The sequence below is a fragment of the Lygodium microphyllum genome, chromosome 6 (assembly GCF_053477565.2).
Source record: "Lygodium microphyllum isolate KBCC chromosome 6, Lygodium_microphyllum_v1.1.10, whole genome shotgun sequence".
NCBI lineage: Eukaryota > Viridiplantae > Streptophyta > Polypodiopsida > Schizaeales > Lygodiaceae > Lygodium > Lygodium microphyllum.
This window is the reverse complement of record NC_141140.1, coordinates 48,763,664-48,776,866: the sequence shown is the minus strand read 5'-3', so window position 1 is coordinate 48,776,866 and position 13,203 is coordinate 48,763,664. Positions and strand designations below refer to the sequence as shown.

Here is a 13,203-nt window from a genome sequence, read left to right as displayed (position 1 = left end):
ATAAATCAGATTTCAGTTTATACTTTGACGCTCAACCTCCCCTCTCACCCTACCATTTAATGTTTTGCATTCGTTGATAGGTAAAAATGTCGTTTTATGTGTATTTTTTTATAAAGAAAGCGATAAACATGGACGAAAACATAGAAAAGAGGGTGAAACGAGGCCAAACTCGTGCTTTACCTTCATTATACATTGCACAAACACACGTGTAATTTTTTGGAATTTTTCTTTTACCGTTTCCTAATTTTCTCCCATTTAAAACCCATTTTCCACCATTTTTTGGTATTTTTCCTCTATTTTCTTCAATAAAAAATGACTAGAAATTAAGATTGATTGTGGGCTGTGGCCCTTAGGTTCCTTGATAGAAAACTTTCATGGTTTTGTAGGTATTATGTCTCATATTTCCCATTTATTTTGCAAAAATCCCATTTTACCCCTTAAACGCTTGTTTTACGGGTTTTATACCATTAATTTCAGCCATATCACTTATGATTTTCTGATTATAAACTGTTTAAACTCATAGGAAACAACATCATAATGCATAATCAGCCCATGGGAACAATATTTCATCAACCAAATAGCATTAAAACTCATTTTTTCTTCAAAAAATTTGAATTACCGCTTAGGCTTCATGTTTCGGGATCTCGGTTTTGGTGTGGGACTGCGAGTTAGCCCACATTCAATGTCCAGCATCTTCACAATCAGCAATCTTCATGTCTACATCGATCCGGAAGCAATCCGGTCCCAACCGGACAAGCTTTCCTTCACCATTCTTCATTTTCATCTTGCACACAAGAACAACCCCTTAGGGGAGAGGGAGGGAGGAGAGAGAAATACTAGATCTGGCTCTTCTCATTCCCACAACCATTTCACGGGCGAAGACAGGCGATAAGACCGGCAAAGAGGGAGAAGATCAGGGGTATCATCAATTGGATAGGGTATTTGTAACCTGCCAATCCAAGATCCATCCATGGAGGCACAAATTTCAGTGATGGCGCATTCTTCATGTTTTCATCCTTCCATCTTCTCTCTCTACTTTTTTGCTTTATAAGGTGTATAAAATTTTAGAGGAGGGTCCAAACTCAAAAGGCATGCCCAATTTTGGCCTCCTAAGTGTCCACCTTTTCATATCTTGACCATTTTGTGGCCATTTCCCCGTCCTGGCTCCGATTCAAGTGCTGTAAATTTATGTGCATCCGGCTTGACATCCCACATTGACTGGCAACTCCTGACAACCTACACGGCAGTCTGAAAAATTATCAAAAATCTGCAAGTGTCGCTCGAGCGCCTTTTAAAAGTCATATTTCACTTGGTGCTTAAGATCGTCCTAGCTGGAGCCGCCGCCTTCAATGTTAAATATTTTTTCCCTAAATTCCAAATTTTTGGGCAAATTTTAGGCACATCCCGGGCTCAAAACTCCGCTCTCAACCGCCCATATTCTTCATTCATATATATGAGATAGTGCAATAATGCTATCATATCATTCTTGACAGCACCTACATTGTGTGTACTCTTCTCTCCAGCATCTTTCTCTTCTCCTTCTCCACTGCCATTGCATCCCCTTCACTACTATGAGATAGACTTGAAAGTCACATAACTAGCTAAGTCCACAAATCTTATGGGGTTTGGATGGTGTTGCTCAAAACAGGCATAAGCGACTACCAAATGTCACATCCCCTGTGGCTTGGGTAGGGGTGCATATATTACACATGGTATCAGAGTGAAAATAACAACCGATTGACTAATGATGGATTTTGTGCTCACGAAGTTAAGAAGATAATGCAAATCTAAAATTATGGCCTTAATTGCCAAGTATCAGCTCCATCTCTTGATAGAAATCTTCAAGAGAAGAAATTCCTCTTAAGTGAAATAACCTAAATTCAATAGCAAAGGATCCAAGGTTGAGACCAATTACGGAGGTCTAGATTGAAACCTTGGAGGATTATTTCTCTATAGCAAGCACTATGACACAAATCAATCAATGATTGCTTATCTACGTGTGATGAGTGAAGCCCATCTTTGGTGGAAGCAATGGTGACATGACAAGGAAGTAACTAAAAGTTCTTAGATATGGAAATAGATAAAGGGAGCAGTGTGAGAACACCTTTGTTGGAGATAATGAAGATGAACAAGTTCTTCATTCTGAGGTAGGAAGACGTAACATAGAGACCTATTATTCCAAATTTGTAACCCTCCAAGTATACACAAAAATATCCATTGATCAATAAGTTACTAGATGTTTTGCTAAGGGCTAAAAAATTCTTTGAATGGCTACCTTAAAATCCATAAGGCCAATCGATTTGCAAGACACTCTAATCGAGGCTTAGCCCTTGATAGGACTTGATGGGATACAATTTAGCTTCAAAAATATCATCTATGCTACTAAAGGGTTTGAACTAAACTATCATGATGATCTCAACATCCAAGTTAGTCATCGACAATTCTTTGAATAAGGTGAATTTGGACACATGTGAAGGAGTTGTCCCAATCATCACTGCTTTCAATATGATGGTTTGAGGTACTTACAAGTAGAATGCTTTGAGATTTCTCAAAAAGTTAGAGATTAAGCAAGTAAAAGAAGCTACAAAATGAAGCATGTGGTGTGGCTTGGAACTTCACTATTCTCAGTAAACCAAATACTAACCAACCCTTGGAGATATAATGGATCAAGAAACATAGGAAAGCTCCTTGTACCAACTTGTAAATAGCCAATGAGCAAAAAATAATACAAAATGAACATAACAAAATTATGTTTCCAAAATCAATATCCTATTTCTTGTCAAGATGAAGATATCTCAATTTCTCTAAGGCAAAGAGAATATAACATATCCACCTTATAATGCTACATTTCTTTTCCACATTGTCATTACCTTCATTCTTTGCTTCGCACAAAAGCTCCTCTGAAACATAGATAGCTAAGACTTAAACTAATCCATTACATGCACCAATATCTTCCAATAATAAATATATCTATATTTATGGGAAAAAAAGTATATATACATACTTATGGAGATACATAAATATGTATCGATAATATTTATACATATACATACACACACAAAAATAGAAAAAATAAATAACTTTTTAAATCATACTAGTTAGTCAACTCTTCATCTTCAGATCTATCCTAAATAATCTAGAATGGGAGAAAAATAACCCAATATGGAAGATACACTCGCATGCAATCCAAACTTGACATTTGACAAATCTCCACTTTCATTGGGATCTCCCCATGCTACGACTTCAAACTACATAGCCCTTTTTTGCCATACCCTCACTAAAGTAACCATGTTATAGTGCAACAATGTGAAAGCTTATGTATGGATTAAAAGCATCAAAGTGAAACATTAGAGAGAGAGAGAGAGAGAGAGAGAGAGAGAGAGATATATATATATATATATATATATATAACCCTTTATGCAAAAAAAGAGAATGGACTCAAAAAGTGAATGTTGAATACTCTATCAAAATAATAGGCAACAATAGAAGCAAAGAGACATTATTATAATATATTGGAAGAACACAATAAACAAAAAATAGCACTACAATAGCACAAGAACTCAATGAAAATAAGCTTAGAAAATGGAATCCATGTACCAAGCACAAGAAAACTAGAACACAAGTTGTGCTCTCTTCTTATGAAAACATTCACTGTGGCTACATGGCCAATTTTGCCACAGTAATGACAAATAATTCAGTCCTTGTTGCTATTGGTGGCAAATCCTCGACCACGTCCTTTTGCTACATAAGTACCCTTGGTGTACAAGAGGTTATCCCTTGAGATGGTTTCTTTTACATCCTTGCTTTTAAAGTTTCTTTCTCCAACAAGTAGTGAGTGCTCAATGTCTTTGAGTGAGAGACTCGGAACATTACTTAGTGTTGAAACAAGGTTCTCATATGGTTCATGATTAACACTAGCAAGTAGCATTGCTATTGCCTCATCCTCATCAATGTGCTTTTCAAGAGTTGCTAGCTAAGTTTTAAGGCTCTTGAACTTATTGATGTGTACAATCATAGATGAACTGTCTTTTACATCCAACTTATAAAATTGCATAAGTAATTTTACATTTGAGTTCTTTCCTTGTGTACCAAAGATCTTGTCAAGTTTTTCCCATGCCTTCTTTGCATCCTTGATGCCAAAGATGTGGTGTAATGCATCATCTGATAGACCCTAGGCAATAATACCTAAAACTTTGTTGTTCATCTTCTTTCATGCCTTTGTTTTAGGCTGGTCTTTTGCAACATCTTCTTTCTTGTTATCTGCATCATCTTCTTCAAAAACATCCTAGAGGTCTTTCCTCATGAGATGGTATATGGTTTTCTCCTTCTAGGCGTGAAAGCCTTCACCATTAAACTTTGCTATCTGCTCCAGTTCAGTCATCTTAGAAGGAGATCTTACCACGAGGACACTTGGACAGTGTCTGTCCTTTTACAATGAGATTGAGACTTACAAGGAATTGGATCAATAAGATTTAAAATCATTACAAACTAAGAATAGGCTTTGAAGCAACTGAAATAAAATCATAAGATGAGTTACTCTTGAGTAAGCTAGAAACCCTAAGTGCCAAGAAGCACTAGTTGAGTATCAATAGATACTATGTCTTGAAAATCTTAATATTGGGCTTGATGTTGCTGGGTAATTTTTTAGCTTCCTTGGACACTTCCAGATCTGCAATAGACTTCAGAGGTAATGTCACAGCAATCAAAATCACTATTGATGATGGCAGTGAAAAAAGAACAAGGTTGCCAAGCTTCTAAGTTTCTAGCTATGGCTTCCTCTGCTAGGGTTTCAAATAGCCCTGGTTTTTTTTTTTGCCACAGGAGATAGATGTAACCATTCGGGCCAAGACTTGGTTGAAAGATAGCCTATAGTATAGGCTTTGAATGCCCCATATATACAGGATAAATCGCAACCTCCATAGGTAGCGTGGATTGTACGACTGTCATCGAGCGCAAATCTGACAGAGATGACGAATTTGCACAATGTTGCTTTGAGGAATGGCCAATGTCAGGGTTTATTATGCCATGATGAGCGCCCTAAACTAAGAATGATGTCTCTAGAAGAAAGGTTACAAGGATATGGTCTCTATTGAGAGATCTAGCTCCTCTACCAAAGCAGGGTGTTCCCGACTATGACAGACCAAACAGGGAACTACTAATTTGAGTGGAAGGTGGAGTCACATAGTAGTTTTGAGTTCACTAGAGGTTGTAAGAGATTGAAGAGAGCAGTGAGGAAGGTTAGACCATGCCCACCATGGCTCTGATATCATGTGAAAAAACATAAATCTTGGATATGGCTATGGAGACTGAAACACAAAGAACATCATGGAGACCTAGACAAGCAATGACAAGCACACAAGTGAATGAAGTTCCAAGATTAAGTGCTTGGACTCATAACCACAGTCTTGTGTGTATAGATACTGATATTGATTCTTGACTGAAAAACCAAAGTACAATAGCATTGCATTGAGAAGTGAACCATGTATATGCATTTATAGCTTTCCGGCTTATCCACTTTTCTCACTGTGCTTATGAGATGTTTTCTCATCATCCAGCATACATCACTTGACCTATTTTCCAACATATTCAACTCTTGCTTGAGTTGAATCTTTCGTACCTTTGTATTTACTGAAAACATGTTCTCAAAAATTGTCCAAGCTGCATATGAAGTTTCTGCATTCCTGATATGTCCCAGCATAATATTATCAATGACTGTAAATAGCCAATACATTACCTTTTTGTCTTTTGCATTTCATTCTTTCCATACATTTAATTCATCTATAATCGGAGACATACTCAACTCTGGCTTCTTTTCTTTACATGAAACAAACTCATAAAGGCCCTTTCCAATGAGAAAGTTCATCGCATGAAACTTCCTTGTTCTTGTGGAGTTTCTCAATAATGGGATTTCCACTGTTCTCTGTCATTACCACAAAAAATGATACAACACAAGCTAGTCTTTTGTAACCTTTCATAAGTGCACAGCAATACACCAAGCAACCTTTTTCACTAATCACTCAATAGTACATGTAATCTACAAGCTCTTTGCAAATAAACCTTATGTTTGCTTCCTAACAAACATCTCAAAAATTACAGATTCGAAATCTGTAACTTGTGGATTCACTTTCAGTCAATACAGCCAAAATCACAGTATACCTTGAAACTTTTGTCCGCAACCTTGCGGCTCTAAAATTGAACCTGAAACGGCCTCAGATACCCAAAAAAACTGCGAGAATGCTCTGGATGGCTAATCTGCAAAGTATACAATACTCTGCTCACACACCAAATCTCACAGCAATCTGAGATTTTTATTCTACCCTGCCTCCGGTGCCTCCACAAGCAACTATCCAAGAGAAAGAGTGGAAAAATGGAAGAGCTTCTTACCTGTTGCTTGCTTGCTCAAACCTTGCTTTTTTTCCTTCACTTCAGCTTTCAATATCAACCTCTCTCAGTAGCACTGCTCTGATACCATATCAAGAATCGCGTGATGGAGAGACTTGCTTGAGCTGCTGTGTCAAATACACATTGTATACACAAGAGGAAGCTCGCTCAAGAACACAAGAAGAGAGATGGAGGCCAAAACGTTTTCTTGCTGATTTCTTCTTCTTCTTTCACACATTATACAATGTACACAAAGTATAGATAAGATACAACATAAAAGAAAGTGGCCTACTAAGTCAAACAGTGCATAACAGACTACACTAATCGACTAGCGCTATATCTTTGCCAACTATAGGTAAGTGTAACAAACTAAATATAATAAATAATAAGTCGGTGGCCATATGTGCATCATAATGACCACCAACGTGCTAAGTGTAGGCATGCATACCCATCTAGCCAAGCGGTCCATCATCAATATCCACTTAACACGCTCTGCCGTGTCCCACACACTCTGACTGCTGAACCACATGACTGCAGGCCATAAATACAGGATACCCAGAATCAGGTTGGACCAGAATGGGCCCAACCTGTTGGACAACACTTAATGAAACAATAAAACCAAGTAAAATCACTGCGCCAGATGAAATAACTGGCCATCCTGCCAACTAACTGATTAACTGCCCTGAATGATCGTACAAGAGCTCATCGACCTCTGACAGAAAGCACAGTCTGGGTTAACAAATTCTTTTGTTTGTGTGTCACACGTAAGTGTGTGTGTTTAGAGAGAGAGCTTTTAAGAGAGCACGCTTTTTGTCCAGACTAGGTTGAGTTTTTCTTTCAAAAAACGAAGAGAATTTCCAGGCAAAAAGTGAAAAAGGAGAAAATTCCTAGGTAAAATTTGATATAAAGCTGTGTGTATAAACAACTAATGTCTAGCAAGCATGATATTCTGTTCATTGGCATAAAGAACACGCGTCCACTACCATAATATCTTCTTACATCATGTTTTGGTTTCCATAAATTGTAGAAGTCAGGGTAACTAGAGCAATAAAGTGGTACATGTAAAACTCCCCTGGGTTGAGGGGCTGCAGCTTCAACTGCATGCACTGGGGCATAGTTTTTATGGTGCTCAGAGCTAAAGCCCTCATTAGTTTTCAGCAAGACCTGCTGTGAGCTCAACCCTACCTGTGGAATATATCCATCTGTCTTTATTAGCTCACTTAGTCTTTGTATCTTAACTAGAAGGTTATCACCTTGCCAATGGTCTTGGGTTCCAACAATAAACTCATGCACTTGCCTTTTAACTTCAATGCAAGCCTTCCCAGGTTTCTTTAAACCACAAACTACCGATTTCAGCCGTTCCATCTCACTTGGAATTTCGTGCATATGAGTGTCAGCACAGATATTTGACATGAGCATGCAAGAAGAGACATTAATAAAACCCACATTCAGAGTTTCAAAGCAATCTCTTCCTATGTTGAAGCTGTTGTAGGTTCTGCATGCAGCTAGCAATGATGTCCATGATACACTATCAGGCAGCCCTGGCATCGTCTGAAGCAAATCTACAGCTCCAGAAAGCCATCCCAACCGACTAAGAAGTTCAACCATGTAACCATAAAAATCGCTACATGGTGCCACATATTCTTGTAATGATTTGAAAAGTTTCTGGCCTTCTTCTGACCTCCCTGCTTGACTGCAAGCAGCAAGCATATTCAGATACATCATGGCATCTGCTGTAAAACTTTGCTGTTTCATGTCTTCAAAGCATTGGAAGGCCAGAGCCAAATTGGAGGAACGAGCATAGCCTGCTATTAGAGCACACCATGACACAACATCTCGATTTTGCAACTCATCAAAAACTGTGTGGGCCTCTGGCAGGCTTCCACATCTGGCATACATATCAATCAGGCTATTTCCTATCAAGTTGTCAGAGGCAAGTCCACATTTTACTAATTCCTCATTGAAGATCCTACCCTGCTCCAATGCTCCAATCGCTCCACATGCTTTAAGGGCATACGTATACAGTATTTTGTTTGACTCAACACCATCTTCTTGCATTTTCTTAAACAGCTCTAGAGCATAAGGTTGAAGATCATCATGAGCATATGCTGCAATTATCACTCCCCACAATACCACATCTCTATGAGGCAACCTGTCAAATACCCTGTGAGCTTCATCTAAGCCCCCACACTTCGCATACATATCAATAACCATGCTACTGATTTCTTTCTCGGATTCCAATCCACTTCTAATTATTTGATCATGTGCGAGTCTGCCTTGGACTAAAAATCCTAGCCCGCCACATGATTTCAAAATAGAAAGAAAAGTGGATATTTCAGGTTTGACACCACTACTTTGCATGTTGCAAAAGAGTTCAAGAGCTTGAAGATCACGTTCATGCTGTGTGTGGCCTCCAATTAATACATCCCACGACACAGCATCGCATTGTGGTATTTGATCAAATACTCTATAGGCCTCATCTAGACTACCACACTTCGCATACATGTCAATGAGTGTGTTCCCAACCATAAGGTCTGCTTCCAAACCATTCCTTATAATCTTATCATGTAAAATGCAAGCTTGCCTGATAGCATTTACCCCATCACATAATTTCAGGATGCATAAAAACAAAGGTTTATCAGGTTTGAAACTGTCCATTGGCATCTCTTTGATAAGCTCAAGAGCAGAGATCTTATCATGATGTTGTGTATATCCTGCTATAATTGCAGACCATGACACAGCATCTCGATTTTGAAGCCCATTGAAGATTTTTTGAGCATCACTTAGACTCCCTGATGCAGCATAAGTATCAATTAGGCTATTTGCAATAGCCACATCTGAATCAAAGCCATTTTCAATCACTAATCCATGTAATACCCTACCTTCTTTGGCACAATCAGAGTCAGCACACGCTTTTAAAATAGACGAGCATGTTAACTTGTTTGGCTGTACACCTGCTTGTGACATTTGTTTGAAACACTCAAGTGAAGTGAAACTGTGCCCACTGTGAGAGTAACCAACAATCATGGCTGTCCACGACACTACATCTCTAGTTGGCAGTTCAGTGAAGAGCTTCTTTGCTTCCTCTAAAAAGCCAGACTTGGCATACATGGCCACAAGTGAGTTTCCCAATGCAATATCAAATATAAGACCTAGCCTATTTATCCAGTCATGTATCAGTCTCCCCTCCTTAACAGCTGCTAAGATGTGGCATGCTTTCACCATTCCTAAAAGTGTTACTTTTTCTGGTACAATACCCTCTTTTTGCATTTCCTCAAAGAGGGTGAAAGTGTCTGATGCATGACCGTGCTGCAAATAGCCTATAATAAGTACATTCCACGAAACTGAATCTCGATCTGTCAAAGCCTCAAAAACTCTGAGTGCTTCATCAAGACTCCCACACTTGGCATACATATCAATCAAGGTATTCCCAACAGTTGTGTTGGATGAGAGGCCGATTCTGATGGCCTGATCATGTATCAACCTACCTGGAAGTAACACTCCTAAGGTAGCACATGCTTTCAAGGAAGTAAGAAGTATAACATCATTTGGTGTGATACATTTTTGCTGCATTAGCTCAAAAAGCTTGAGAGCTCCAAGACAATTTCCATTCTTGACACTTCCCATCATTAATGCACCCCATGACACCACATTCCGAGCATGTAATCTGCCAAACACTTTGCATGCCTCATCAAGACACCTGAGATTGGAATACATGTCTATCAGGGTAGTGCCAATAAGTACATCTGAATCAAATCCCATTTCAATTATGTGCTCATGTACAATGTGGCCCTGTTGCATGGTTCCAGCCTTACTGCAAGCCTTCAAAAGACCAATGAAAGTGATGGCATCAGGTTCTACATCTATGGCCTGCATTTTAGAGTACAGCTCAAGAACCTTTCCAACATGTCCAAGTTTCACATGTGCCCAGATTGATGCATTCCAACTATGCAACGTGGACCACCTAACCTCGAATTTCAGAGCAGCCATCGTTCACAAGTGTCATCGCCTTGAAGTTGTAAAGGCGTCTAACATGCTGCCAGATAGAGCAGAAAGACCAGATTCATACGTGAAATTGAAGACACACGTGATATCCAAACCCTTCTGGGCTGAAGCTCCGCAACATGGTTTGGTCCCGGTAGAGACATGAAAAACATCTGTTTTCTTTGAGAAAAGGAACGGCTGCAGTTTCATCTCGCCGCTGCCGCAGGCGTGGCGCAGATTTGAGTTTTCTGCCAGTCCAGAAGGAGGCCTGGCTCATGATCCTGTCACTTCCTCCCATTGCCTTGTCCAGTCTGCATAACACGGATAAAACGGGAGGAGTCCAAAAGATCAATAGACCTTGCCTTGTTTTTCTGCGTGTTGAATGAGAGCATCGATCGCAAACTCAGGTAAGATGTGTTATTATGCTGAATTGATCTATGAAGAGATGCTGTACATAATCTAAGCCTCATAGTTTTGCGATAAAACGAATGTGAGTTACGGAGAGGTTGTAAGAATGTAATAGAGAGTTCATACCATATTATTAGTATGAACCAAAACAATGCAATATAGATTTGTCTTTCTTATTCGAACCTGATTTTTAAAATTACATCTCTTCATATTTATTAGTATTCATTTATTATAAGACATAATAAGTTAAAAAATAGATCTACATCATATTCAAAAAAGGGGATAGCGTTACCCACAAAATAAACACAATGATAGAAGTACCCACAAAAGAACAAAAGAAATTTACTATATTCTCCTTCCTTTCCGAAGAAAGATGGAGAACCAAAATCTAACATTGCAACTGCAATGCTTACAGTACAATAACCTAATAATAAGCAATGACTATCTAACATCTCCTTAACGAGAGGCACATGCACAAAGATGTTGTGAGACCTTAGCACTTTAATATTGTTCCTCAAATAATTTGATGACTTGTCTTTGTTTTCAATGACCACGTTTTATAATATGAGATATCAAGGTGTCCTTTCAAAGATATGTTTAGATTTGGGGTGCTTGGAAATCGCTAAAACCTATGTTGGAATATTAGATGAATACTACACTCATATTCACACTAGGATTTGGTAGTGCATTTAGTATATGCATGGTGATGTTTGAGAGAGAGGCATATTGAATTAAAGAACATGAGTTCTACTTGAATAGCATGATCGTAAAAAGAATAACATTAAGAATTGTGCATGCAACTATTAAGTAAGTTTTGCATATAATCCCTAGAAGACTTAATTAATTAAGCTTATTTTAAATGTCGTACATAAATGTGGTAGGACCTAATTAGAAAACTAAAGCTATCAAGGGAAGCGGGTGGGTGGAATCCCCAACAAGTCCGCAGGGTGGTCCGAGAGAACTGGGAGGCTTCTCACAAGGATTTATCACCGTTCGACTTTAGGTATTGTTAAGTTAGAACCCGATTTGTGTCGTTTTAGGGGACCAGAATGGGACTATGCCCTACGGGCAGAGAGGTTGAGCGGCGCATCCCTCTCATTTCCCATTCTCTTTGAACCAAGTGCGGTATGGATCTGCTTTGGATTGGGTATCTTTGCATAAAGTAGGATGTCCAAAACCGAATGCTAGAATGTTGTTAGGAGACCTTGGCCCTAGGAACCCAGATTTCATATAGATCTTAGTGGGTTCTCGGCTGCGGACGTTGCGTTGCGAGGCAGACTCGGAAAATCCATAGGCAACAAACCTTGTGCCATTCCATGGGAGTGTCAGGCGGCGTCGCTTAGACTCATCTCTCAATGGATCGCTAAAAGAGTGCTGGGACAACCGATAGGCAAGCACATTACAAGTATTTATCTTCATTGTTTTTATAGTTCTCTCTCTTAGTCTCTCATAGATAAATACATTGTTTTTCATAGAATCAGCTATCTCTTGCATGTGATCTCTCTCACAATAGTACACTCTCAATAGTACATCAAAAACCTCACTACAATACTCAATAATCACTCATAATAATCCTTCTTAGGTCGTGGATACACTTCCCAAAAGGTGTATCAAATGCGAAGAGGCACTAAAGACATCATAGTGTCCTGTGAGATCTAGCTTCTGTCTCACTGTTCTTTTGTAACCTTCTGTGAATCTTCATCAGCTACTTCTTCACTTCAATTAGCTTGAATAGAACTTCCATTCATCTTTCTCTAAGACAAGAACACTTCCCAAAATATCCATACATCCACCCTAACACTCAACAAAAACAAATAGAACAAACCACTGAACAACAGGACAACATAAGCACAGAACTACAAAAGCTATAAAACCTTACAGAAGATCAACAAAGACCATAAAAACCACAAAAAAAAAACCAATACCAATTCATTATTTCATAAACCTTTTAACACAACCTCATCCATCTCTCAAAAGATCCATTCAACCATCTCAACTACCAAAACTAAAACAAAACAAAACAAAATAGAAGAAAATCAGACCTTACACAACCAAACAGAGAGAATCACAGAACCCTTTAAAACAACATATCCTCAAAAAAAACCAACATAAACCCTTTAAACATACTCAAACCATTCCAAACACTTCAAATTCAAACAATCAATCACCAAAAACAACCATTCAACAACAAAAACAACAAAAAACTAGCCCAAAAAAACAAATTATTTCCACACTCAACATATCCCCACACTTAGAAAGGAAGTATCCTCACGACCTCAGAAAGAAAAGGACAATAAAAACTCTAATATCTACTAAAAAGAAGCTTCAATCCATCACATGTCACCAACTACTATCACTTTCCCAACATATCAACTTCATAGAAACTATATCTAAAACACATATGAAAGGAAAATCAATAATACCGAGAAC

General features: G+C 38.6%; 1 protein-coding gene across 1 annotated transcript; it reads right to left on the bottom strand.

Moving 5' to 3' along the window:
* Positions 1 to 5,127: 5,127 nt before the first annotated feature.
* LOC148034532 (pentatricopeptide repeat-containing protein At2g39620-like) lies at positions 5,128 to 10,855 on the bottom strand. Its single transcript, XM_087679474.1, has one exon. It carries the CDS (start codon positions 10,369 to 10,371, stop codon positions 7,219 to 7,221), a length of 3,153 nt encoding a protein of 1,050 aa, XP_087535600.1. The 5' UTR covers positions 10,372 to 10,855; the 3' UTR covers positions 5,128 to 7,218.
* Between the last annotated feature and the right edge of the window lie 2,348 nt (positions 10,856 to 13,203).

Bases quoted from the DNA above. Each gene is read 5' to 3' on its own strand.
- LOC148034532 (XM_087679474.1), bottom strand. From the start codon at position 10,371: ATGGCTGCTCTGAAATTCGAGGTTAGGTGGTCCACGTTGCATAGTTGG.